Source organism: Vidua macroura, chromosome 18, assembly GCF_024509145.1.
Source record: "Vidua macroura isolate BioBank_ID:100142 chromosome 18, ASM2450914v1, whole genome shotgun sequence".
Taxonomy (NCBI): Eukaryota; Metazoa; Chordata; class Aves; order Passeriformes; family Viduidae; genus Vidua; species Vidua macroura.
In genome coordinates, this window is record NC_071588.1 from 8,357,175 (window position 1) to 8,383,166 (window position 25,992).

The 25,992-nt window shown below is 46.2% G+C and overlaps 2 protein-coding genes across 4 annotated transcripts; one reads left to right on the forward strand and one right to left on the reverse strand.

Annotated features, from left to right (window-relative positions):
- Positions 1-280: 280 nt before the first annotated feature.
- On the reverse strand, positions 281-3,998 carry SDF2L1 (stromal cell derived factor 2 like 1). The gene is made up of 3 exons (XM_053994202.1): positions 3,774-3,998; positions 2,847-3,043; positions 281-1,648 (listed from the first exon to the last, which is right to left on the reverse strand). The coding sequence occupies exons 1-3, from the start codon at positions 3,940-3,942 to the stop codon at positions 1,370-1,372; spliced, it is 645 nt and encodes a 214-aa protein (XP_053850177.1). The 5' UTR covers positions 3,943-3,998; the 3' UTR covers positions 281-1,369.
- Positions 3,999-4,237: 239 nt separating this feature from the next.
- YDJC (YdjC chitooligosaccharide deacetylase homolog) lies at positions 4,238-25,861 on the forward strand. Of its 3 annotated transcripts, none has more exons than XM_053993653.1 (6): positions 4,238-4,355; positions 12,906-13,078; positions 20,907-21,066; positions 21,773-21,872; positions 22,782-22,959; positions 24,371-25,861. In XM_053993653.1, exons 2-6 carry the CDS (start codon positions 12,921-12,923, stop codon positions 24,678-24,680), a joined length of 906 nt encoding a protein of 301 aa, XP_053849628.1. In that variant the 5' UTR covers positions 4,238-4,355; positions 12,906-12,920; the 3' UTR covers positions 24,681-25,861. The 3 variants fall into 3 exon arrangements, with proteins under 3 accessions (XP_053849628.1, XP_053849627.1, XP_053849626.1); XM_053993652.1 differs by lacking the exon at positions 4,238-4,355 and adding an exon at positions 12,176-12,312; XM_053993651.1 differs by lacking the exon at positions 4,238-4,355 and adding an exon at positions 12,516-12,822.
- Positions 25,862-25,992: the final 131 nt, after the last annotated feature.

Below are 25,992 nucleotides of genomic sequence, written 5' to 3' on the forward strand. Positions count from 1 at the left end.
GCCAGCCTGGGCAGCACTCCAACATGAGGTGCACAGAGCAGCCCACTGGATTTGTAAAGCTGAGCTCAAGTGCCTACTGCACCCTCTCAACACAACACCAACACTGCAGCTCCTGACTGGAGCTGTAAGAGCAGTAAATCAGTTTCCTGCTTCTTTGACTGATTGACTAATGAGCACCGTAATCAGCAAACTTTGCACATGGAAACAAGAACACCTGAATGTTCTGACTTTTCTCACTCATCCAGTGAGCTTTTCAGTTTGAGACAAAATCACAAATACATGGTATTTTGAATTTTAATCAGTATTTCCAGTAACACTGTGTAAAAAATGCAAAGAATTAATTTCTTTTCACAGAGGAACACAGAAATTCTTAACTTGTTCAGTGAAGATTCCTTGCTAGCACTCCAGTGCGTACCACTCTGTCAGAAATCCATGACCAAACCATTGTCTCAGATTTTTTTTTGCTCTTCTGGATTCACACATAAAAACCCCCACATAGGTGTATGCCTCACTATTTATTCACCTGGATTGTCATACTGATCTTGTAGAGTGACACAGAAGTAAGCCAAATTTAACCATTCCTTTACACCACAAGAAATTCTGTGAAATTCTAATATTAATTAAGCAAGCAGCAGTTTTCTGCACCTGTTCATAGAGCAGAGCAGCTTTACCAATGGACAATCAGCTGTACCAGCACTACTAGAACATCTGAATTTCTTGGACAAAGTACAACTATTAAAATTTTGTCTTCTTACTCCAACATACACAATATTTTCAAGTCTTCCAATACAATACAGAATGAAACTTTCATAAGACATTGGATGCAATTTTCAAATTGATATTTTTTTTAACTCAAAGACTGAATAGCTGACTGCAAGTCGTTCAAAAAACACCACATTTCATAGCCATTTTTCCATTTCTACACTCAATCCATCTCCTCATCAATAACATTCCTTCACTAGGATGTAGAAATCAGTTTCTAAATATTTAATTATAGCTGGAAAAAGATTACAAAATACAAAGTTTTATTATTACTTGGGACTAGAGAAAAGTATTACTTTCATTTTTTCATTTTCTTTGAATTCGAGAAAAAGTAACAAGCAAACAAATGACAACAAAACCTAACAGATGTATGAACTAGTTTCACCAATAAAGCTTGGAAATTCAGAAAGGACTTCACCAAATAAATGTCAGTGGCTGAATCTGGCAGAAGCCATTCCCCACAGAAGTGCTGCATTCCTAGAATGAACTAATGCCCTTCAGTAACACAGAAAATCAGTCACTTAGGCAAGGCAGGACTTAGAAGAAATCAAGAACTAGCATCTCCAAACACTGGAGTCAAACAAAGCATTTTGGATCCTGTGTCAGTTCAGAGCTCATCATGTTTTGCAGGGTCCAGACTGGGTTTGATGAAGACTCCCTCCATGGCTTTCCAATAGTTGTGGTGGTTGGCAGCAGGCATGCCATGAACTTCCCGCTGGCCTCTAATGGGGTGGCCGTACTGCTCCCCCGTGACGGACAGGAACACCTCAGTCCCCACGTGCTTGAAGCGCACGGCATCCTCCCGCTCCCAGTAAGTCCCACTGCACTGCACAATCCAGAAATCCAGGTCATCTCCTTCGCCATCATCCCCAAAGGCACTTACTTCCTGTTAGAGACACAAGCTTCCTGAAGTGAAAGTGTAAGCAAACACCTCCAGGACACACAAACATCAACCACAGACTCAGAAGAGTTCAAAGACAAGGATGGGCAAAGAAGCGTTGTTGTTTTGCTTTGTCAAGAGTTACCAAAGCCAGAAGCAGTAAGGTTCTACCAGACAATTTGATCACACAGTGCCAACAAACTCCAACCTGTAATCTGAGCAAAAAGTGCTGAAAAAACATCAAACAAAACAAAACCTCACAATGATAGTTGAACATTCTTACCTTAATGACAAGATATGAAGTGTCTACACTGAAAAATGAAACCCAGGGGAAGGTTTCAGAGTAAATCTTTCCCTTAAACAATTCTTTTGAAATGTTATTTTTCCATCACTTTTAATGATCAAATTATCAAGACACCCTACACAAAGCTGAACCTTATTGCTTCAGCCACTTTACTCATGGTGAAAGAAAAATTTCTCCACAAAGAGTCAGACCTTCCAAGTTTGAATGTAACAACCTATCTACAAAGCCTGATGGAAGACTGACATGACTAACAACTAAAATCTTCCAACAACTGCATTATTTATGAGAGATCTTCCATCTTGGAGAAGTATTTGTTCTGGGGCTGAATTACAGTTAGAAATTACACTCTTCTAGATATGTACAAAATTATATTTAAGTATGATTGCAAGAGCAGTTCAGTTTTCCTGTGGAAGGAGGACAGAAAAATATGAAGTGTAATGCAATAGCGATAGCAAAAAGACAACTGAGACTAACAGACTGGATCACCAAGGAACATGGACATAGGAATGCCTAATGTTCTAACACATGACTAGTTGCCTGGCTCTAGAGCAATCTTCACAATGTTGAGGGAGGTACTCAATCCTCCTGCATCTAGAAAACACCAAACATTTCAGAACAGCCTTCCCAGCAGCAGCAGTGCAGAAAAATAAAAAAAAAGCAGATTTGTTAAAAGTACTGTGAAATACCAATGCTGGCACATACTGTATTACCTCTGTCAAGAACTGAAATACATCATTTTAAGATGCAGAAAAACCTATACTTGAATCTGGATATGCACAAACATACTGCTTCTGGTAGCTGGTACTCAACTCTGATTCTCCAAAAACCCAAGTAACTGGAGAGACTATTGTCAATAGCATGCACTACTTGTACAAAAGCTTAAGATTTAAACCAACTCACTTGGTTATTGGAGAGTGGTGATGGGAAGTGATGAGTGTGCAGGTTTTTCCCAGTGTTAACGTGGGTAAGTCGTATGGCTTGCCCACATTTCACTGGTGTCCCACGCTGGCAACTGTTGTCACTCTTCCCACGGATCCGCCAGTAGCTGTTGGCATCATCTGAAGCTTCAACTCCTGTCACTGACTGCTGCCCACTTCCTGTTTGAATAGAATTAAATGACACAAGACTTATCCCACCTCCCCAGTTCAAAAAGACATGAGAAAACTACAGAAGTTTGCTTTAATGTTGTCATGCCTTCATGTTTACGAGATGCTTAATTTTCACAGTCCATTTACTGACTGTAAAAGGAATGCAGGTTCCAAATCATCTTTCAGAAGGAAGCAGCGAAACACAGCATGTGTTAGCAGATGCGAACTGTCAAAGTTCATGGCGAACACAAGAAAAAAAATCTGATCCATGACAGGTACTATTCACACCATCCCACCTTTATTAAAAATACTATCAAGGTCTTCGTGTTCCCCAACAGACCAGCACCCTCGATGCCAGAACAGACACTGGGAAGTATTGCTGAGGGCCTTGACACTGAGCAGGGCTTATCTCAGGGATGAGGGCAAACCACCCCTGTCACATCCCGACTCCAGGGCTCACAAAGCAGCTGACACATCTTCCTGTCCCACAGCCTCAGCATCCCCCTGTCCCTGCCGTGCCTCCAGCCCACCCCTAAACCCCATCCCTGGCCTGCCGCTTCCCTCTGCACCAAGGATATGAACCTCGGGAAAAACCAACTTCCTCCACCTTCCCCACAACCCTTACAGCCTGCCTACCCCCGCCATTTCCCTGTCAGGCACCACCTGTCGCCCGCGCTTCCTCGGCCCCTCACAGCCTGTGCCCCACTGTTTTCCAGCTCCCCGGCCAGGCCCTGCTCACCGGAGCCGTACTTGACCTCATGCGAGTGGAGCCGTACGCTGTGGCGGGTGTTGAGCAGTTTCAGCACCGAGCCGCAAGTCACGGCGCCCGGCGCCGGCTCCCTGCCGTGGCATAGCCCGGGCAGCAGCGCCAGGAGCAGCAGCGGGAAGAGGCGGCGGCCGCCCCGCATCGCGCCGCACCCGGCCGGCCCCTCAGGCCCCTCAGGCCCCTCAGCCCGGCCGCCACTGCCGCCCTCAGCGCGGCGCTTCCGCTCCCCCGCGCGGGCCCAGCGACCGCCCCGCCCACCGCCGCGCTCAGCCAATCCCCACCCGCCCCCCACCCCGCCGCGCGCTCTCATTGGGCTACAGAGAACCGGCAAGGAGGGAAGTGGCCAATCAGAGAGCGCGGCGTGGCGGCCCCCCCTCAGGTGAGGACGCGAAGGAGAACTGCGGGCGCTGCTCCCTCACGGGGCCGGGTCGGGGCCGTGCTGCGCCTCCGGCCCCGGGCCCGCAGCGGGGCCACCTCCGGCTGCTGGGCACCCCGGGGCAGCGCTGACACGACTCTGCTGTTTGCCCTTGCTGAGAACGTAGGAGGAGAGGCCAGGTCTGTCGCTGGTACCCTCTCGTCTGACGTGGTCTGGGCTGTATGAAAAATTACAGCCAGATCAGGCTGAGGGATTGTTAAAGGGCCTTGGCGGAAAAGGCGCTGTGGGCAGGACCGTTCAGTTATTATGAGAGCCAGGGAAGGACAAATGTCCTCACAGCGAGAGCAGTGTCAGAGACAAACCGGCTCAGAGGTCACAGCCCGGGTACGGGCAGTGTTTCGATCCGGCCTCGGGGAGCCGCAGTTGCGCTGTCAGGTCAATCAGCCCCTGCTGTTCCATTCAGGCCGCTTCTAGCTCAGAGCTGGCAGGCGGCACATTTAGGTCTACTCCTCCCTGCATTCCTGGCTCTTAGAATGGAGTAAATATCTAGCCGTTTGGGGAATTTACAGAGAAAAGTAACACAGTGTTGAAAAACAAAGGGAATTCATGTTTGCGAAGTGACTTGGATGATAATACGTTACAGCTCCAGTAAATTCTGGATTATATTAGAGCTTCTAATTATAGGGCATAAACACTACACAAAGAACTAGCAATGGTTGCTGTAGCATTAAGCTGTAGCAATAACAAAACATCTTTGCTTTTGGATCCCATAATTCACCTTCTGTGCTTCAATCTCTTGAAAAGTTCTTATAACTAAGAAATTATTAAGCTCTATTCTGTAGAAAAAAAATATGCATAAATGAACATACATACTGTCCTTTATTGCATAGTTTTGCAAACTGAAGAAATACCCCCTCCAAAAAAAAACATCTCAATAAGAGGCAGCCAATGACAAAGGACACTTGAACTCCTACATAGTTCTTTTACCTCTGAAACTGCTCAGTGGTTTGACCCATGTACCACATCACAGCCTTGTGTGAGTCCCACGCAAAACTGTGAATAATTCAAAGTAATTAAAAAGAGCAACAGATTTTGATCTTAGTGGCAAGGAAACAGGTAGAAGGGCTCCCATCTTTGACTTACATCTTTGTAATAATGGCATTTCGTCCTTGCAATAGCAAAGAACTAAAACACTGCACTTGATATTACAAGATGATTTAGAAAGCACATTAGTGTTGCTAGGTAGTACAAACATCATAAGATGCTCAGCTGACTCTCTCTTCCACCAGTCTTGAAGCTGCAAGGCTTTTTCCTGCCCATGTGATACCACTCAATCAAATGGTTAGTTTTTTTGTGCTGTCTTTGGCCTGTTTTTCATAGCTATACCTACATTTGAGAAAAATCTCTTGGCTTAAATGCAGGCCAACATTAAAACAAGCCCAAGTACTAAACACAGGTCACATATATGTGTGTCTATATGCACATACACAGAGTGTGCTTTTCTCAGGACTTAAAACTCAATTCCTAGTGCTGGAGGTATAAAGCTTTACTCCCAGAGAAGCAAAAGCTCCCCCACTGATAGTCAAATATCATATTTTTACGTCATTCTAAGCAGCCTTGCTGTTCTAACTAAGACAACAACAGTTTCCTGATGTCAGTTTGCAGGAGACGCTTGGCACTGCCAGGGCAGCCCTGATCCTCGGTGGTGGCAGGTTGGGTCTGGGAGCCGTCCTGAGCCGTTCAGAATTTTGGGAGGTGGCAGCCCACTCGGGGTCACAGGCGCCTGGATGGGGTGCAGGCCCCTGGACGCGAATGCTGGCCCTTTTCTGTGGGAAACAAAACTCACCACCCCAGTTTTGCTTCTGTTATTATAACTGCGGCAGAACCAGATGTCTGTGGTTGCCATTTTAGCCGTAGAAAATCAATCATATGGGGCTTTAGCTGGCACCTGTCTGTCTTTCTGGGAGGTCGCTCAGTCTCAGTGCCTTTAGTGCCGTTTACATGGTGCTCCCTACAATGCTTTTCAGTCCCACTTTAGAAACATAATAGGGTTAGAACGGTTGCCAACAAAAAGCCCATCAATGCCTAACACCCACGGCAATTAACAATCATCTCATTGCCACAGGACCCTCTATTGTTTCTGGTAGATTGTTGTAAGCTCCCGGTAAAATTGCGTCAGAAATGATGTGGGGCTTCACCTTGGTAATGGGAACATCAGCTTTTTTTGATAGGAGTCTCTTTATGAATCTTGTTTATGCACAGAAACAAAATAATTCAACAGTGCTGTAAAAGAGGAGGATGTAAAATGTAACCACAAAGCCTTCATCCACTCAAACACACCCTCCCCCCACAACCTTATCCACAATTGATTTTCAAGCATTTTGGAAACTCCTACCATTTTCACCCAGGTGCAGCTGTAGGTATAAACTGGCCCTCCCTGAGAAAATGATTGAGCAGTGCCAAATGCTTTTAACATGCAGGAATGAAAAATCTGTGGCACAAGAAAATTTCAGAAGGTGTATGCTTACCCAAAGCAACGGATTATAGAAAAATGATATCGTTTTTATATTGGCCTTTGTTTAAAATGCTTTAAACTTTCTGTTTCCTTTGCATGACTGGAGCAGTTATTGACAACTAAAGTAGCAGAACTGGCAACTCCTGAGCATGATCTATACCCCAAAACACACTGCTGCATCTTTTGATATAGACAGCCCTTGCTTTACGGAGAACACTGCAGCAACACCTGGGCTCTTTCTCAGACCAACACAAACCGTAGGCAAAACAGACAGGGACAGTTCTGCAGCCATTAGTACCTGATACAGAAACAAGCCCACATGAGCTCTTCCATTGACTTTTCTCTGCATCTGGTCCCTTCTCTGATGTCAGTAAAGATGAACTGTACTGAACTCAACAGAGTAGCTGAAGGCAATCAGGTCTGCAAAGATTGTGTGCTTTTTTTCTGTCTCCTTCTTTCACTCCACACTGAGGAACAGCTGGTTATAAACCTCACTTCAGATGAAACATTTGTCTCCACTGGCACGCCTTACAACAGAGCTCTTCCAACTGTGACCCCTTAGCCTCATACAAACAGTGAACAGGAGTAATAATGATAAAATATGTCAACCTGGGAGAAATCCAAGTGATAAAAAATGGCTTGCCAAAATTTTATAGAATTCCAGTTTCTTATCACTCAGCCTAAGTTGTTTAAGGATTAGATAACCAAAATAATTTACTCAGATTTTTGCATTCAGTAGATATAAACATAATGTAAGAATAAGCAGAGTAAGTAAATAAGCAGAAGACATTTGACAAGAAAAGTATTAACATATACATATTTTTGTATTTAAATTGAAGATTTTTTCATCTGGGGGAGAAGACTTGATGTTTTTTAATTGCTGTCTTCTATTTCTGGTCTTTGGGGTAGAGAGGATTTCCTGGGAAGTTCTGCAGAGTCCTGGTGATCTGTGTCTGTCACTGTCACCATCTCTCAGCCACTCTCCTGCCTGATGCTTGTCTTTCAAGAGCAGGGGATCTCCCCTCAGAACCCCAAAGGAATTAGTCTGCATTTCCATTTGATCAACTGAGATTTTTCACATGTTTTCAGTCATGCTGGGAGGCAACAACAATCACTGTAAGTGATCTGCCAGATTAACTTTCCTGTGTAGTAACACTGCTGAGGTGTTACTGATGTTTGCATTATTCTTTTTTCCCCTCCTTAACATAAGGATCTGCCTCTGGTATCTTTAATTTGTTTTAATGACTCCTGATCAACACTTGCAATAATCAGGTTCAGCCCTAACTCTGCTTTTGTTTAGACAGTGTAAGTTGAAGCTGAGGAAGTTATTTAGAACTTGTAGGCATGGATTGGAATTGTTGTTTTGATGATTAGCTTCTATTTTAGAATAAGAATGTAAAAATGCAATGTATGTTACATCAGGCAGCTTTTAAAATAACTTAGTTCTTCATGGGATTTGAAAAACCTCTAGACATCTGTTTCAGTGGTAGGTAAATATTAATGTAATTCTGAAAAATTCCACAGAACACCTATGCATCTTTTATAATAACTTTCAGAGATGTCAAACTGAATTACTGATGCAATCAAACAGTTAATGGAATCAGATAGTCTAGGTTTAGCACAGTTAAGCAGTACCTATTTTGGACCCATCATTTAATTGTCTAGGGGAAATATTCCCCATCTCAACTGTATTTTGACCAGGTGTCTTTGTATATTTTAATAGACCTCAACATCAGGCAAAGAGGTATCTGGAAAAGGAATGTGCAGGCTTTACATCATCTCAACCCCAGTTAGAAGTCACAGATGCTGTAGCTTAGTTCATATTCAATTTTTTTTTTTTTTACCACACATTAGACACGTAACGAAATGCAGCAGAGAGAAAATAACCCTCTGAAAAAAGGGAGAGTGGATTAAAACTCACCATCCATGAGCTCCAGTGTCACCAAGGACCAGAGGCCTGCTAGATGCATCAGGAGGGATTTGAGTTTGGTGCTTTTACCACTCCTCCATAATCTAATGCTGAGTGTCAAGTTAATAAGAAGGTCACAATGGCAAATTCTGCCTTTTAGCCACCTTGCTAGGACCACACACCTTGCCAGGCATTACTTTGAGCTGGTGTAAATTCAGGTATTTCAGACATGGGTGAAGGAAGGTGACAGGTACTGCCTGGCTGTGTCACATGGTAACCAGGGAAGCGTTTCACTCTTAGCAGAGTGAAATCCCCCAGAGTTTGGGGGTTTCAGCCCTTTCTGGTGCAGGATGGAGGAAGCTGTTCTATGGATGAAAACCTGTAGTTTAAGCATTTCTACAGAAGCCACTGAACTTCAAAGATTTACAAAACCTCTGAGGCTGGGACAGAGAAGAAAATGTTAGTGTTCATTGAAAAAATGGATTTTATTTTGTCTAATTTCAATGCCTTTTACAGTTTACACTTTCAACAAAATTTCATTCAAGGAAAAGACAAAGTCCTACTGTGCTACCATTGTAATCCCAGATGAACTAACTAACTGCAGCCAAGGGAACAAGAAAAAGAAAACACATTTTTTATGTCAACATGTAAACAGACCATGTACTACTGGAAGCAGTAATTGTTGGAAAACACTTTTGTGAAATACAGGAAACCTCAACATTTCTACTGATTAGCTCAAAGTTCAGGAAATAAATTCAAGCTCAAAAGCAGTGAAGCACTTGAGGATGGTGAAAGCTCCTGCTGGCTTTTGCAGCTAAGCTGATGTAGGGTTGTGTTTTGTTTTAGTTAAGTTGGAAGATGCAGCCTCTCCTTAGTCCATGTCCTGGTTTATGCAGCTCCACCAGAAATCCTGGCCAATGTGCCTGTCTTCACTGCAGAGGAAAGACTGTCCAGAGGAAGTCTGCCTTGCCTTTCAGCTCCAGGCTGAATTTGTAAGGGCCTTTCACCCCTGGGCTCTGTGAGGCTCAGCTGCAAGGGCAATCCTGGCAGCCAGCTGTGAGCGCAGGCTGCAGAGAGAGCACTGCTGCTAAGGGGATGTGCCACAGGGGCAAGGTTTGCTTGCTGGGGAACATTTGCTTCCAGTGGCAGGAAGGAGAGCTGGATAAACAGGTATGTAATCAGAAAAGAAAAGCCTCCAGGAAGTGCATGAAATATTTAAGAAGGATGTTACCATTAATAGCATTAAATGCATACTAAGGCTAAGAAGGCTGAGAAGCCAAGCTTTGTCTAAGAGTCTTATGTTGTGCCTCTCACCTGTGCAGAGGCAGAGAGCACTGGCAATTCCAGAAAGAGGCAGAAAACCCCAGAGTTTGCATTGGCAAAGAAAGGAGGTGCTTATTTTATGATTCATGACATTACTTCAGAATTGTGCTGACTTCAGCTGTTACAGTAACAGCACTCATCAGTAAGTGAAGCCTCTTGGGGAATGTGGGCAGGCTGTGTCGTTCATCTCCCAGAAGGGGAAGCAAGTGGCAGGTGCACAAATATCTCCTCTGAAATGCCAAGGGCACTGGAAACCTTTACAGAACATCAAAAACTTTTCTGTAACAGAGCCATACAACTATCAAATGACAGAAAAGCTCACAGGAATTGCCTGAATGAAGATTTAGCAAGTTGTCTATAGCATTTTAGCATCATCTGTTTTGAATTTCATTTCATATAATTTTTTCCTAAGAAAAAATGTCACTGAAGAGGCAGAAGGCTGTCTTCCAGCTCTCACCATTATTTCCAGTAGTCATTGCTCATTTACATGAGCAGGAAAGAACAAGAAATAGTAAGAAAGTGACAACAGCTGTCCCCTCTTGATGCAGCAGAAGTCTCCCATGCTCCCAGTGCTGCCCATTTCGGGGCCTATAGGGAGAGCACAGCCTAGGAACCAAATTCTACCATGTACAATATTGCTACCACTCATTCTGATTTTATTTTTATCCTTCAAAGTATCAAAATAAACTTACAAATTGTCATCCAAAACTTAGTTGCCCCTCAAAGTGTCCTCAGGCTAATGGAAACAAAGTTTTGTAGCAGTTTGCTAAGTGGACTGCAATTGATGAGAGCCTAAAGATCAACAGGGGTGAAACCTACCTCAACTCAGTGATTCCAAATTCCTGGTTAGGAGACAGACCTGGAAAACCACTACTCCCACAGGTGTTCATGCCCCCACACAGATGTTTCAAACTTCAGGTGTGAAAAGGGCGCAATTTCCTCAGCTGAAGTGTGCTTCTGTCTCCGAACTGATGGTCCTTGCTTTGCTGAAGACAGTCAGTCTCTGGCTGTGCCTACAAGTCATGTCCTTGACTTTGGGGCATGGGCAACACTGGCTGTCTTTTAGGAACTGAACTCTGCTGAAAAAGGAGACACCTGTAGGCTTTGGTTTCTTTATACATTCTTTATACATGAATTAAGCAGCAGGATTGTCAGTCCATTCCCACAGAAATGGCCCTTAAAGCCTTTTCAAACCCATTTCACTCCAGCTGCTCTTCCAAGAAGCCAGTGCTTGGCTTGTCAGCTATTTCTGTACTTACCTCCATGCTGGCACAGGTTCAGAGGTGGAAATCACCATCATCCGTGGAAGAGTCCCAGTCCCAGTGTGATCCCTGCTTCCTGGAACAAGTTACAGCAAACACCAAGACAGCTACCCTGGATCCATGGGCATGTTACCACGACACTTTCTGAGCTGCCACTCTCCCTACCTCAAACATGAGTTTGTTGTTTCTCCTGCAATATCAGAAGTGGGTGAATATTTCGTGATAACACTACAGACCAAGAAGGGGGTTGTTCTGCTTTGATAGAACTTCATCCTCTTCCAGAGGTGAAAAATGCAGGCTAACAGTATCTTCCACTCTCCATTTCAAGTACTGAGTACTTAGCACTTTTGCTTTCATTCTGAAAGATCCAGAATAGCTTTTCTGCAGTAAGAAAAAGCAGTTCAATGCCAGGACAAATAAGATTTTACATGCAGCCTGATGGAGGATTGGCTTACATCCAGCACTGAATGACAGCATGTTAGAAGCTGCCCTTCGTGAAACTCTCATCTGTTCTCCCTGCCCTTCTCTAGCCCAGCACCAAGAGCCATGGGACCTCCTGGCCAGGGTTTGCTGCCCTGCGACTCTGGAGTCAGACTGAGCGTACACTGCCAGCAAACCAAGGGGGAGGGGGGGGGAAACAAGCAAGTGGCTGCTGTGACGGCCACTGATTGCAGGATTATATATCCGTGGCGTCGTTGGGATCATCAGTTTTGCGCTGAAGCCAGCACAAAGCACGAACTAAATTGCTCGTCCCACCCTCAGCCACAGGCGGATCTCACCTCTGGAATCTGGAGCAGACACCGCCACAGAGAGCGGCGGGGGTGCCCCCGGGGCGGGCCGCACCGGGCCGTGCGGCGCTGCGGGCCGCCGCCGCCAGGGGCCGCCGGCGGGGCCTCCCCGGTGCTCGCCGCGCTCCGAGGCGCCGGCGCTGCGGCGGGGCCGCCCCGTGCTCGCCTCGCTGCGGGAGCTCCCGCCTGGGGCCGCTCGGAGCGCGGGCAGGGGGATGCGCGGCCGGGCGGCGCGGGCACAGCTCCGCGGCCGGGGCCAGCGTCCACCCAGGGGCAGCGGCGGCCGCGGCCGCCCACACCTGGCGGCGGCCCTGGGACCCGGATCGGGCCGGAGCGGAGGTACGCACCGCCCCGGGCGCGGGAGGGGGGCTGGCCGCAGCGGGAAGGCAGGGCCGGGCCGCCGGAGGCTGCTCCGTCCCGGTTCTCCCCAGGGGCACGGCCCGCACCCCTTCTGGCCGCGCCCGATAGAGCTGGGGATCGGTGGCCGCAAAGACGTCACGGCTGCACGGTTGCCTCAGGTGATGCGCACCCGTGCCACTTCACTGGGCACCGCGGGCGAGGGTGTGCCCGGGAATGGAATTTGACCCTCTGACGCACCCTAGATCGATTAAATCATTCCACCGAGTCCCTGAGCTTTCGCTCCTCATCGCAGAGGTACAAAGTGCACGCAAGGGTTTGCCCCCACAGGGGAGGGCACGGCTGGTGCTCTCCGGAAGGAGCTGGCAGGGATGGTGTGAGCCCGCCGGCCACGCGCAAATCCTACCGCTGTGCGAGCTGCGAGACAGCGGCGGGCTGAGGTGGAGCAGGAGGAGTTAGTCAGGGGCTGAGTCACGACTGGGTTTGCCCGCGGTAAGCCTGTCTTTTCCTGTTTGCCTGTGATCTGCAGGCTGCCGAGTGTTCCGATTTAACCTCCTTTTACTTTTTTTTCCCAGGGATGACATCTAAGGATGCTTCAGGTAAAGCTAATAGTAACTGGAGATGACTTCGGCTATTGCCCTCGGAGAAACCAAGGCATCGTGGACTGTTTCCTGGCTGGTGCGGTATCTAACGTGTCCCTTCTAGTCAACGGAAGTGCTGCAGCAGATGCAGCCAAGCTGGCAAGGAGGTAAGCTACTTTCTTTAGCTCCTTTGTGGACAGTCTCCACGAAAAAACAAGCCTGGGAAATTTAGTATTTTGTAGCCCCAAAATAAGCACTGTATCAAAGCTCAGGCTGGTATAAGAAAACTGTGTTCAGACACATTTACTAAGACTCTTCATAGTAAAACTAGTGGTCTGCTAACTAATACCAGTAATGGTCTTTCTCTAGTATTGGCCACTGCTCCTTTCTCCCCCCCCCCCCCCCCTTAGGATAGGAAGTCATTTCCACTATTTGACTAGTAGAATTTGGGTTTGTCAGACTTTCTCCTTCCCCACTTCTAAAAATGCATAATCAGAAGGAAGGTGCACATTATATACTCAGACTAATCTGCTACCCCTAAAAGTATAAGAGCATAAAAGCACAAGTCTTTAAAGCTCATTTAATTGATCCATTTCACCCAGGTTGAACACAAGGTCAGCCAGGCTCATTGCAGAATTAGGCAAAGGTGTGATTCTGCAAAAGCTTATTTATAAAACTAGGCAGTGGAAAGCTTGACTTTTTCCCCACCCTGTAAACCTCTTTAAAAAAAGCACATCAATAGTTCTATTAATTCTAGGCTCATTAAAACATATCTGTAAAAATGCATACATAAAGAAAGGGACAATACCTTGTACCTACCACCTTCACTTCTTCACCAACTTCAGAGGCTGTTGGCACAGTTAGCTCTGCAGTGGATCAAATGCTACGTGTCAGTCTCATAGTCTAGTCCAGCAAATCCTTTAATAGGAAGCATTATTTGTGTTTAGGAGGTAAAACCCAGCTAATCCTTCAACTCTGGTGTGGGCAGGTGCTTGGATGCAAGAATATGTCCTGAAAGAAAGAACATCAGGGTTGAGAAACAATTTAGGAAAGCAGAAAAGGAAAGGAGCTGTATTGCTACTAAATAAACTGAGACCTTATGCTTCAAATGCAGCTGCTGTGGGGAAGAGTTTCATGAGAGTCCTGCTGACCTTGTTCTCATTGAGCATCTCTCCTCAGTTTGCTGTGATTTCAGAAGTACTTGGAAATTGCTTGTAGCTTCTTTGGAGTAGGGTGGTGGAGGAAAGCCAGGGTGCCGTGTTAGTGGCAATCTGGTCTGTAAAAAGGCTAGAGATTCCCCACAAACACTGAGGGAGGAACTGCCTGGGAATGAGAAAGGGAGAGGCACAACACCAGTAAGGTTCCTAAAATCCTATTAGTAAATGAAACATAAAACACAGAGATAAAACCAGCACATCTCTCAGACGCAGAGGCACTGTGAAACCCTTTAAGCCCCAATGGTCTGGTAATACTGTCAGCTATTTTAGCCATGGTCTTTAGCAGGCTTTTAAAATAGAATCCACCTGGCCTCATTTCCATAACCAGGAAGTAGGCCATGTAATCAGGGGTTTAAAAAGCATCTTTGAATCCAGGTCATGACACTGGTGCTGGCAGCTGATACGGGTGTGAAAAGCCAGGTTAGAGGGCAGGGGACCACAGAGGCTGCAGCCTGCTGCTACAATTACATTCTTTGATTTTGGTGGTGGTGGGGGGGTGGGCATGGGGGAAATGTAATTTTGAATTGTCAATGTGAATGAAATGGATTTAAATCTGTTTCTGAGCATACAGGCAGGGTGATTTTGGGAATATCTGCCAGCTCTGAAAATCAACAGCACAGGTTCTACAATTCCTCATTTGTGTAACTCTCTGCAGGTGTATTCAGCCCTACCCAGCCATGGCAGGAGCATTAGTAGGTGTGGAGAAGAGGTTTCCTCATTGTACTGCAAGCCCAGCTTCAGCTGCTGCTAATTGGCACCTGTGTGTGTAAACAAACCCCATGTCATCCCTGAGATGTTTGTTCTTGTTACAAAGGCTGACTGCAAACTCTTTCTACACAGATGACAAATAGGTCAGGCTTGCTAGAAATGTCATTGAGTCCTCCTCATCCTTCGGTGCAGAAATGGGAAAGTATCACTTGCTTGACTGCCTTGCCAATATTATCCCATCTTTCCCCTGCTTGGTGACATCTCCCATCCCACCGTAAATATTGAGGCTTTTTCTTTTATGGGATGAAAGTCTGCCTGTTGGTCTTTTTCTCCTCATGTTTGTCTTCCCCTCTTCAGCCTTGACCAGTGGTGTAAGCAGGAAGAGTGGATCTATCCCCAGCTGAGAGAAGAGGCTTAAAGCAAGTAGCTTGTCCTTTCCTGGGGCACATTCCAGTGCTGTGGAATTTGGTCTTTCACACACATGGTGCCAGGATTGTCAGTGATGGACTGCTCTTATGGCGTCTTGATAAACTGTCTATTACATGATTGCTTGTAACTGCAAGTCTTAGGCTGTCACTCCTCACCTGGTTTTAAGTTAATTGGACACAGGCAGAGCTAATTAATAAGTACACAACTTTTCCTTCCTAAGCACCTCATGCTGCCCTACAATGTTAGGAATGTGCATCCTTCAGAAAGGAACACAGTTCCTCTGAAATTTCTTTCTTCCTTTCATTTTCACAATAATTCTGTAGTTTCTGGGTATACCATCTGTTGCCCCAAATCTTGATTAAAAGCCTTGGCAGACATGTGATGATAGTCAACAGATCTTTGTATCAGCTCTAACACAAGCCAACTGCAGAACAGCAGAACTCAGCAGTAAAAAAATACACTTTCCTTAACATTCAGGCTCAGCACCTTGGGCTTTCCTCATCCACTGTCACAACTGGGCTGAAAGAAGGGGCACACTCATTTCTGGCAACAGAGAAGTTTCAACAGAGGCCTGATCCATCACCAAATGACAAACCTATTGATAGCATCTGCCAGAGCAGAACATAACCAGAGCAGCAGGTGGGAGAACAGACTGCCATTGTGGGTTGAGGGTTTTTTCAGTAATTCAAAACTTTCCTCTTTATGGGGCCTTGACTGACTGTGATTTCCTGCTTATCCATATAATATAATCTCAATTTTCTACTTAACAGGCCCTGCCTTGAAGTCAGCCAGACTTCCTGATGATTATTCCAGAGCCTTTCCCAGAAACTGGAAGGGTTGTTTTGTAATCTGAAATGAAGAGATGCCTTAATTTTTCCTTAGAAATACAGAGATAGAAATAGAGACTCCTAACAGTTTGCTGCTATATCCCCCCCACCCCTTCCCCTTTACATCAAACAGCTCAGGTGTCACTGAGCTTTAGGACATTTTTCCATTTGTGTCCAAATAGCTTATGAAGAGTGACATATTTTAGAATACAACCTCAGTCTTCCTGGGTGTTTTTAAAAATGTAATACTGAACATCAGCCGAAGCCCCCACAACGTCTGGGTACATGTAACAGAGGAATCTAAGAAAGCCACATTTAGTCACTCTCTCTGTTTTTATTTTCTTTCCCATCAACACTAATTGCAAAATGTGTGTGTAAATTGTGATTTAATTCTGACCCTCCCAGTTAACATCTGACTAATCTAGAAATCTCTCATGCTTTCTCATCAACCCTTGTATGTGACTGTTAATCACACAGCAGACAGTTCCTCTGCTGAACTGTTTGGATAGGGGTGGGACCCAATCTGAAGCCTGACACTAGAATCCCAGATCATATTGACTTTACTGGCAACAGCCCATTTTATTGATGTAAGGCTACAGACACAGGAGCTGCACTTGATACAAAGATGTAATTACAACAGAAACTTGGGTCCCTTATCTATGTTACAGCACCAGCTCTCAACACTGCAGAGGTTTTAGAGCACTTCTGGCAGAAAAAAATAGGTTTTTAGCAGTAATAGAGCAAGAAAATATGCTATTTGATGAAAGACAGATATTACTGAATGGTGAAAGTGTGTGTGAGGAAGTATACAAATGCCAACATAAGGAAACTAAGAAGTGCACATTTTTACTCAAAGTCTTGCTTTGTCTGGCTTCAGACACTTGGATGTTCACTGGAGCAAGAGGTTGAGATACAGATATTTACATGAGGCTCTGACTTGGCTGACACTTGGGCTGAACCTGATGATCAGCAGTTTCCTGGATGATACAAATAGGTTGTTGAAGGTGGAATCTGTTTGCCCGTTAAGGGAAAGGGTAAAGTGCCATGCTTATGCCAGAGCATCCAGCCTTCAGCAAGGCAATTGGAACAGTGCTTGGCAAATCTCCTAATTCCCACAGCCATTGCAACTGTCCTGTGGCATGGCCAGGCAGGACCCAGGACACTGTTACTCATCCACCAACCACAGAGTGACTCAGTGCAGTGCCCATCCCCAGGGCCAATGCACAGGGATTGCAGCTGCACGTTGCCTCAGCAGAGACATTTATTCAGAGCACTTGTGTGGCAAAACAAGCAAGTACTTGAAAAGGAAGCAGTTTAAGCAGTTTAACTGATTGTATTTCCTTTCTCTTTGATAACTGGACTGGGCCTGCTGACTCAGAAATCTTTCCAGGGTGAATTCCTTCTAGCACCTGCTGTAAGGATATTTCCTCCTGCACAAGCCTCTCCTTTTCCCCCCCCTACCTCTACAGGGAATGCTGAGAAGAGAGCCACAGAGGTAACAGCAACTTTCAGTGCAAACAGCTCACTAGTGCATTGACCTCAGTGGCCTGAACCTCTTCTCCATAAGTTCCCAAGCATCTCAGTCTAATATTGCTCCTGCTGTAGGAGCACATACTTGTAGCCAATGTCCTGTGGCATCCTGCTTCATCTCTGCATTCCCTGGGGCACTGGGACAGAATTGCAAACACAGAGGGGCCTCTCCAAACAGACTGGAAGGGTCATTGCAGCTTAAAATAGTCACCAAAAAGGATTTAGGGAGACCAAGTAGATTCTTCACATCATTTTGTTTCGGCAATGGTAGCTGTGTGCAGAAACTAAACTGTTGCCTGAAGCCCAATGCCAATCCTTTTTTTTTTTTTTTTTTTTTTTCATTTTGTGTGAGCAATTAGCAGTTAATAACCAACAGTGACCAGCAGGGCTCATCCTGTCCCATCTGGAAACGGCTTGGGCAGAGGAATATGAGGCCAAACCCACAACAGCTGAGCTCTGGTCCCAGGGCAGCATCACATGCTATGTAAGCTGCTTGAGCTGCTGGTCTCTGCTTCAGTATTTCAGCCAACAAATTAGCAGCTATTTTACAGTCTTTTGAAAGATGTGGGCAACTGCAAAGTCTATTTCTGTAGCAGAAACAATCATATGTGCTCTGAAAAGTGGGCCCTTTCAGGATATTCCTGCACCTTGACTTTTTTCCCTGTGAGCTTGCAGTAGAACTCTGCTGTACCTACTGATCTGCCGTTCTCCCTATATCCTTACAACCTTCCCAGCATGCCTTCTTCTGTGCACCTCCTATAGATGAATATTTCTGAACAAGTTTCTCATGTGCAGCATTTTGAGTTTTGCTTTCAGTGCCTCTATCCCAGAGCCATTAAACACAAGCAGTTCCTCTCCAGACGTCTCAGCATGCGCAGTCTGTCAAACCAGGACTGACTCCACGAGAAAACTATTAAGATATTCAGTTGGTGTTAGGCAAAGCTCTGAAACACGCTCTAATGTTACAGTCAGGGTCTCCTCTTACCCGAGGACAAGGCCAGCTCTCTCTGCACTTCCACATTCTGCACATTCCCCAGCTCTGGGGCTGGGTTCGGCTCTGGCCAGGAGCTGCTCTCATATTCCTCAGTGCAGCCCTTGGCTCCTTGGTGTCCCACACCTGTCAGAGGGACTTGCCTTCTCCTGGAAATAGCCTCTCTCACAGCATTTGAGGCATTGCACAATTGGAGGCAGTTCATTTGATGCTCCTGGGAGACAGCACTGAGAGGCTCAGCTGTTCATTTCTTGCCCTCCCACAACACATGAGAAAGAGAGTACTCAACAGAAAAAGTCCATCTGCTGATTCATGGTAACACAGGAATCCTTTTTTTCTTGCAAACAGCACTGGCTGTGGTACAAATAATACTCCATCTGAGGCAGTAAGAGCTTCCCAGAGACACAATAAATAATTTGGGGTGGATTTCTAAAAGAAAACCAAAACAAAACCACAGGCTTCCCCTCTGCCTTTGGGCTTGTGCAGGGTGCCCATCTGGTCACAGGATGGAGGGGAAGCCCTCCTGCCACAGCAGCCCTTCTGCACTGTAGCTGCCTCCTGTGCTGCCCTGCAGCCTGTCACCCCCAGTGACACACCTTTCACTTCTTGTTCTAGCCAGGAGTTGCTGTGCACATGTGCTCAGGCCCTCGTTATGATGAACATTTATCATCGGTGAAACAATCAGGCCCTGCTGCACAGAAATCACCAGATCAGAGAAGCCAGAGAGGACCTTTTTCTCCACAAGCTGTTTTGCTCCATTAAACAAACATTCAAGCTTCTTAATCACACAAAGGACTAATTTTGTTTCACAGAGCTGTGCATACTATTTGACTCCTAACATTTATGTCTTTGAGAAGTAGTATCTAGCAACTGACTGCACCATCTGCCTGGATCACAAGACAAGGGAAGAGCCAGGAAAAAAGAATTTCAGTCCTTCAAGGGCCAAAGCCTTAGGATCTGAATGAGCTAAATGACTCTGACTTGGTCTAATCCATCCACAGTCCTGTCTCCAGTGAGCTGGTGCTTCACCAGTCAGCTTCAGATATCAGACAAGGGGAAGATCTCGGTTTTGCACCCTTTGCCTCAATGGAGATGGTTTTTGTTTTCTCCTTGTGGTACAAGGGCTGTACCAGGGACACACACCACACCCACTTTTAACAGCTCCGTGCAGAAGTTCCAAGAAGGATTTAAAACATCACAGACTTGTTGCCTTGAAATTCACTCTGCACCATGACTCAGATTGGGCAGCACAGATGGAACATTGCAGTTCTGTCATCCACTCACTGGGTCAGCCAGAGGCCACGGGTTGTCTTGGAAAAAGTTTCAAAGCATCATTTTGGCTACTGATTCTGAGGATTTCCAGAAATGCTAATGAGAGCCAGCACAAATCCAAGCATGCACAAGTCCTGTTCTCATTGTAGGGGAATCCACAGCACAGACCAAGAAGGAAACAGCAGCACTCTGCTAAGCCCTGAGGGGAGCTCTGCAGCCACACCAGCTCCGTAGTTCCTTTTTTTTTTTTTTTTAAGAATGTTACAGCATTCTTAAAATGTGCAACTGGGTAATCAGGCATACCCCTGGGACTCCTTAGCAAGGCTCTACACATCACTTTGGGCCTCCTTGCACTAATCCTTCTTTGGCTGTGCTAGGGAGATGCTGCTCTGTACAGCTCATCCTTGCCACTCACCGAGTGATTGTTCCAGTAGACAGAAGCCTGGTCACTGCAGGCAATTCCAGCTGCAGCCCCTTGTATTTCCACCTGCAGCCTGTGCTGTTGCCATAACAGCTTCCTTGGGCACTGTTTATATCTAAATTACTGGATTCTACTTAAGGGCAGCTTTAGGAGACTTCAAGTAAAACTCGAATGTCTCATAAATGTACCATCTTTAACAGGGTGAACAACTCAAGGGCATACCTAGCAAGGGCTAATGGAGCACTTTAGAAAAAGCTGCAGGATCTGGATTTTTCAGTTGGTTATCAGTGACTGCAGTTCCTGGAGTGCAGTTACAGCATTTAGCCCAAGACACTGTGTGCTGTGAGCCAGGATGGGGACAGGGTTTGGGGGCACTCACAGGCTGCCCCTGGGTAGAATGCTCAGGGTTATTACCTGGAGATGTCCTACTCTGGTTGGGGTCACTCTGTCATCCTTTCTGGCAGAGCAGAGATACAAAGATGTACTCCAGTGAGTACTGCAACACCTCTAAGATCAGTGTGGTTCTTACACTTTAATCTCCCCCTCTTTGACCACAGTGAGGGAGGTGCAAAGCTTGGCAGACATTTCACTCTCTTACAGATATAACATCCCAATAGGCCTGCATGCCAACCTCTCTGAGGGCTCCCCTGTATGTGAGGTGCTCAAGACAAACTCGTCTCTGCTCAACCAAGATGGATTCTTCCATGGAAAAATGGGATTCAGAACAGCTCTATCAAAAGGTCTCCTGAATATGTCAGAGGTAGGAGAAGGCCACATTCAGCTGTACAACTTGCCTTTCTGATACAAAGCAGCCTGCATTTATCCCAGCATGTAACAGCTGAGGACCTTTCCCAGATCCCAGCTGTGAGTAGGCTTAGAGATGAACTCTGCCTGTGCAGCCTGAGCTGGCTTTTAGGTTCTGGGCCTCACTCTGTCAAAGGCTCTGCAGCCTTTGAGAACCCATTCCTCCCTGATTCAGTGCCTGTATACACTGTTAACTGTTTATCTGAGGAGGTAGAGGGGACATTGGAACAGGTATTTACAAAGAACCTAGAGATCAGTAAAGAGCAAATGACAGAAAAGTCCTAAGTAAGTACCAGGCTTTTGATCAGCTTATGAAAAGTTTTGGTTCTCAAGGGAGATGGCTGGTTTTGCCCCATGAGCAAGGATGAACATGTTCAGGTGATCAAAACTGCATCCATTTTAAGCAGAAATGGGTGTTCAAATATTCTGTGTAGGTAGAGCATCCCCATCAGCACCATCCCCATAAGCAGTACCACAAAGAGCCCCGTGCCCAAGGGAGGCTCTGGGTAGCCCAGCAGTGCTGCACATCCCTGTACAACCACAGCACCTGCTGCTTCCCCGAGCTAGATCCTGACTCCTGCCCAGTGAGGTCCCAGCAGCCCCATCACTCCCCTGCTCTCAGCCTCTGCCAGGTCTTGCTCTGACCCTTTTCTGCTGCACAGGTGAAGCAGGAGCTAAAGGCCCAGGTGGAGCTGTTCCATGAGCTGACAGGTCACCTACCTCCTCACATGGATGGGCACCAGCACGTCCATGTACTCCCAGGTAAGAAGGAAGTCTTCTTCCCAGCACCAAGCAGGTAAGAGACTCAGCTCAGAGGGGACTCTCCCTGCCACAGCTCCCTGTATAGGCAATAAGCCCCACCACAAGACACTGCTGGCAGTTGCAGTTTGAATGTTCCCACCTGACCCCACAGTTCTGCCCAGACCCAAACTCTGCATGGAGCCTTGGACCTTCCCACAGCAGCACCAGGGCATTAATGACACAAATGGCCAAGGTTACACCTCTTCCTCCAAGGACCAATAATTCTCCTCAGCATCCTAATTCCATGTTCTCACCCACACTGAAGGAGGCAGACCAAAGCCAGCAGCAGACTGGCCAGTTTAAATTGGAATGATGGAGCTTGCAGCTGGTGGCTCTTTCAGATGCTACAAGAACTCCATCCTGTCCATTGTGTTCCCACCCCAGTCCCCTCCTGCAGGTCTCAGCTTTAGAGATGAGCAAGGATCTTTTGTCCTTGTTTTGCAAATAAAGTCATTGTGGTACACAGATGGAAAATGGAGTGAGAAAAGAATCTAAGTTTTCCCACTCCAGTACTAACTGCCTCCAGATAACATTGCTCTGGCTGTACAAGGACTTGAAGAATTTGTTCCTGACAGTGCAGTCACCTCTGGTGCACTCTAAGACCAGAGTCACTCACTTAGAAGGGGGCTGGACTAAAGGCTCAGTGCTGAAAGGAAGAATGACAAGGCACCTACAGCAGAAGTTCAGGGAGAAATGTTTTCCAGCATAGAAGGTAACTCCCATACAGATGGATTTCAGCAGAAGATAAACCAAATGAAATTTTATTTTCTTAAACACAGAAAGGAAAGAAGCCTCTGTGCTAACAGCTTGCAGGGGACACAAGAAGCTGGTTATCCAACTCCTGACTGCAGTCTCTGGTTTTACTTGCAGAGGTCAGGCATGTATTTGCAGAGGTGTTAGAGGAATATGGGATTAAGTACACACGTGTCCCCATAGAGCCAGGCCTTCATAACTGTGACTGGATTCCACCATCCCTGATGGACTTTTACCTGGGAGTAGAAGAAGATTCTTTTAACACAGTGGATGTGTTTACAAAGCATGGAATAAGGTAAGACAGGTATTACTCATCCTTTTTTGTAGTAAAACATTAAGATTGTATCCATTCCTGATAGTATCTTTCAAAAATGGAACACTACCTTTCTCTTTTCTCTGTGGATTTTGAGAAAGGTTCAGGAGGAGCACAAAAGTGCCAGGGGCACAAGGGCTTAGGAAGTTTTGTTTGAACAGAGATGAGTCACTTTCCATTTGAAAAGGAATGCTCTTTTCAGGGTATGCTTTTCAGCTTTTCTAGTAAAGCTGCATCAGCCTGGCATCTGGAATTCCAGGAGAGATGCTGCATCAATGTTGGAATTTTAAAAGTATTATCTAAGGAAAGCTTTCAACAACTAAATTTTCATCTTCCTGTCCTAGTAAAGGGCTTTAAGCAGCAGGAATGAGACTAATCAGAAGCAGGTATTTTTTAAGGGGAAGCAATAGGCTCTGAGGGCTGGTAGTACCACAGCTGTAAGCAAACAGCCTTGTCAGTGTCCTGCATCTCAGGGGCCAAACCCTGAAAGCTCAGCCCTTCCCCCAATAAAATCCTTCTCTTAAAAGCTTAGACAGTGTTTTATGGGTTAAAGGCTTTTCACTAGAGACCCTTGCAGTCACTTGTCCTTTGGGGCAGATGTCATTACTTCCTCAGTCCACTGGAAACATTATCTTCTGGGATTTTTTTTTTTTCCTTTGTATCAGTGATTCTGAACACCAGCAGCAGGCTGGTCTTTCTCCCTTCTCAATAAGAGCTGAGCTGGGCTCTTCTGTGATCATTCAGGTAAAGACTCCAGCCTTGATTTCTTCTGAAAACATTTTCATTCTGCCCTCACATGAAGTGGCTCAGCTCTCCTGGACTTGTCCAGGCCACACTTAGAACTGACACTTGCAGCCAGACTTGAACAAAGAATTGTGTGAAGCTAAGAAACAGCGTGTAGGTGGTGTCCTTTAGGAGTAACATTTTGTCCAGTTATTATGGCTCTTTCATATATTCTGGCAGAAGGCTTCTTTAGCTGGTTGGTTGCCATTTTATTTCAGTCACTTTTGTTTCTACTTAGCTGAGGGTTATTATTCAGGCTTAATTTATTTTGATAGTGTGGCATTTCTCAGTTTAGCACTGCTCTTTCCTTTTGGGACAATAAAATGCACCTGTGAGCTCACAGATGCCCAACACCCCACGTGCTGTCACACAGTGCTGGGGCTGTGCTGGGCCTTCCTGTTCCTGCAGAACCGCTGCTTGAAATAGCATCCTGCTTTCAATCAGGAAAAGTTCTGGTTTTACTTTTGTTTATAGTTAAAAGTCTTTTAAAACTCCTCCCAATTTTCTATCTTAAATTTTAGGTAAATTTTGATTCCTAATCCACTGGATGTAACACAGTCTCTACCTGCCTCTTTAGCATTAACAGCAGTGTTCCCTCCTCTGGCTGCAGGTGGCCAGACATTTACATAGGCCTGAGCACCATGGGCAGGAACATGTCTGTCAGCAGCATCCGGAGTGCCATCGACAGCGCCGTCCTGCAGCTCACGGCCAAGGCACCGCAGAGCAGCACAGTGACAATCGAGCTGATGGTGCACCCAGGCTACCCCAGTGTCCCACCCGTCGGTGGCTGTGGGGAAGGACCAGATGATTTCTCACAGTCCTGGGAACGCCTCCATGAACTCCAGACATTAATTAAGCCAGAGCTGCAGAGCCATTACAAAAGCAGGAACATTCAGCTGTGCTCATTCAAAGATCTTTAAATAAATGAGCAGACATCCATCCATCCATCCATCCATCCATCCATCCTCTGAAGACAGGCAGTTGCTGATGTCCAGAGAAGCCAGATCACTGTTATCAGTGTCACAGGCCCTGGTACAGCTCACAGGAGCTGTGAACAGCCTGGGAATGGACACCACCACTCTGTGAGCAGCTCCAGGCAGCACCCCAGAGCCCCAGCTGCCAGTTTTAAGGCCACAACCTCTGCTCAAAATGTGCCAAACTCCTTCTGTGACATCCCCTCCACAGTGCCCCAGTGCAGCACATGCTCCCAGGGCTCAGTTCCTGCCAGCAAAGGAGCAGCACGGGGCCAGACTTGGCTGTGAGACACTGCAGCACAGCACTCTGAAGGGTCTGATCATTTCTCCTTTCAGACTTGATGGCAAAACAAGAACCCTGCCGGGAAGCGGGTGCTGCTTTGGAGCAGCCACTCAGTGTAGGTCACCCACAGGAGACCCGGACACCTTCAGCATTTGGTTCTCTGAAAGCAGCCAGTCCCTGCCCCTCCACTTGTACCTGCTCACCGGCAGTGAGGGGTGCAGGGACACGTCACCCTCAGAGCCTTCCTCTGGTCAGAGCAGTCGAGTCACACGTGGCCCAGTGGGGTCTGCAGCCACCTCCCGGGATCCGCCTCAGCCGGCAGGAATTGTGTCTGCCTGTTTACGTTGCCTCTTGGTGTTAAGCTCCACCTAGGAAAGTAACATCAGCTGTAGCCCCTTAGGAGAGGCTTCTTATTTTTTGGATGACTTTGCAGGAGCAGCAACTGTTGACCCATCTGCTATTTCAGTAACTGCTGTGTATGAGAGCAGCAGCAACTGGTCCTGCACCACCTACTGCCCCTCAGGACAACCATGAGCTGTGCCAGCCATGAGCATGGCTGCGAGTGGAGAAGGTCCCTGTATTTGTCTCTTCTATTCCTGTCACCAGAGCATTCAAACTCCAACAAGCCCCACTAGTGCTGATATGTTCTTAACTGCAGCCCTGTCATTCCTGTAAGGACTTTCACATGGAGAAAAAATATTGTAATTGTTTATACTCATTCTCTGCACAAGAGTGATCTATTTAACGTAAGTGGTTTTGTTAACCATATTTTTTAATATAAAATATATCAATATCATCATTATTCTTTTAAATGAAAAATAAACTCAGACCTTTTCTACTGCAACGCTTCAGGAGGCTTTTGGGTTTAATTACATCTCATGAGTGCACTAAACCCACTCACCTATCTGCTCTCACACCGCTGGAAGGATCTCACTTTCTGTCATTAATAGGAACTGTCTGACCTTTCCTGTAACA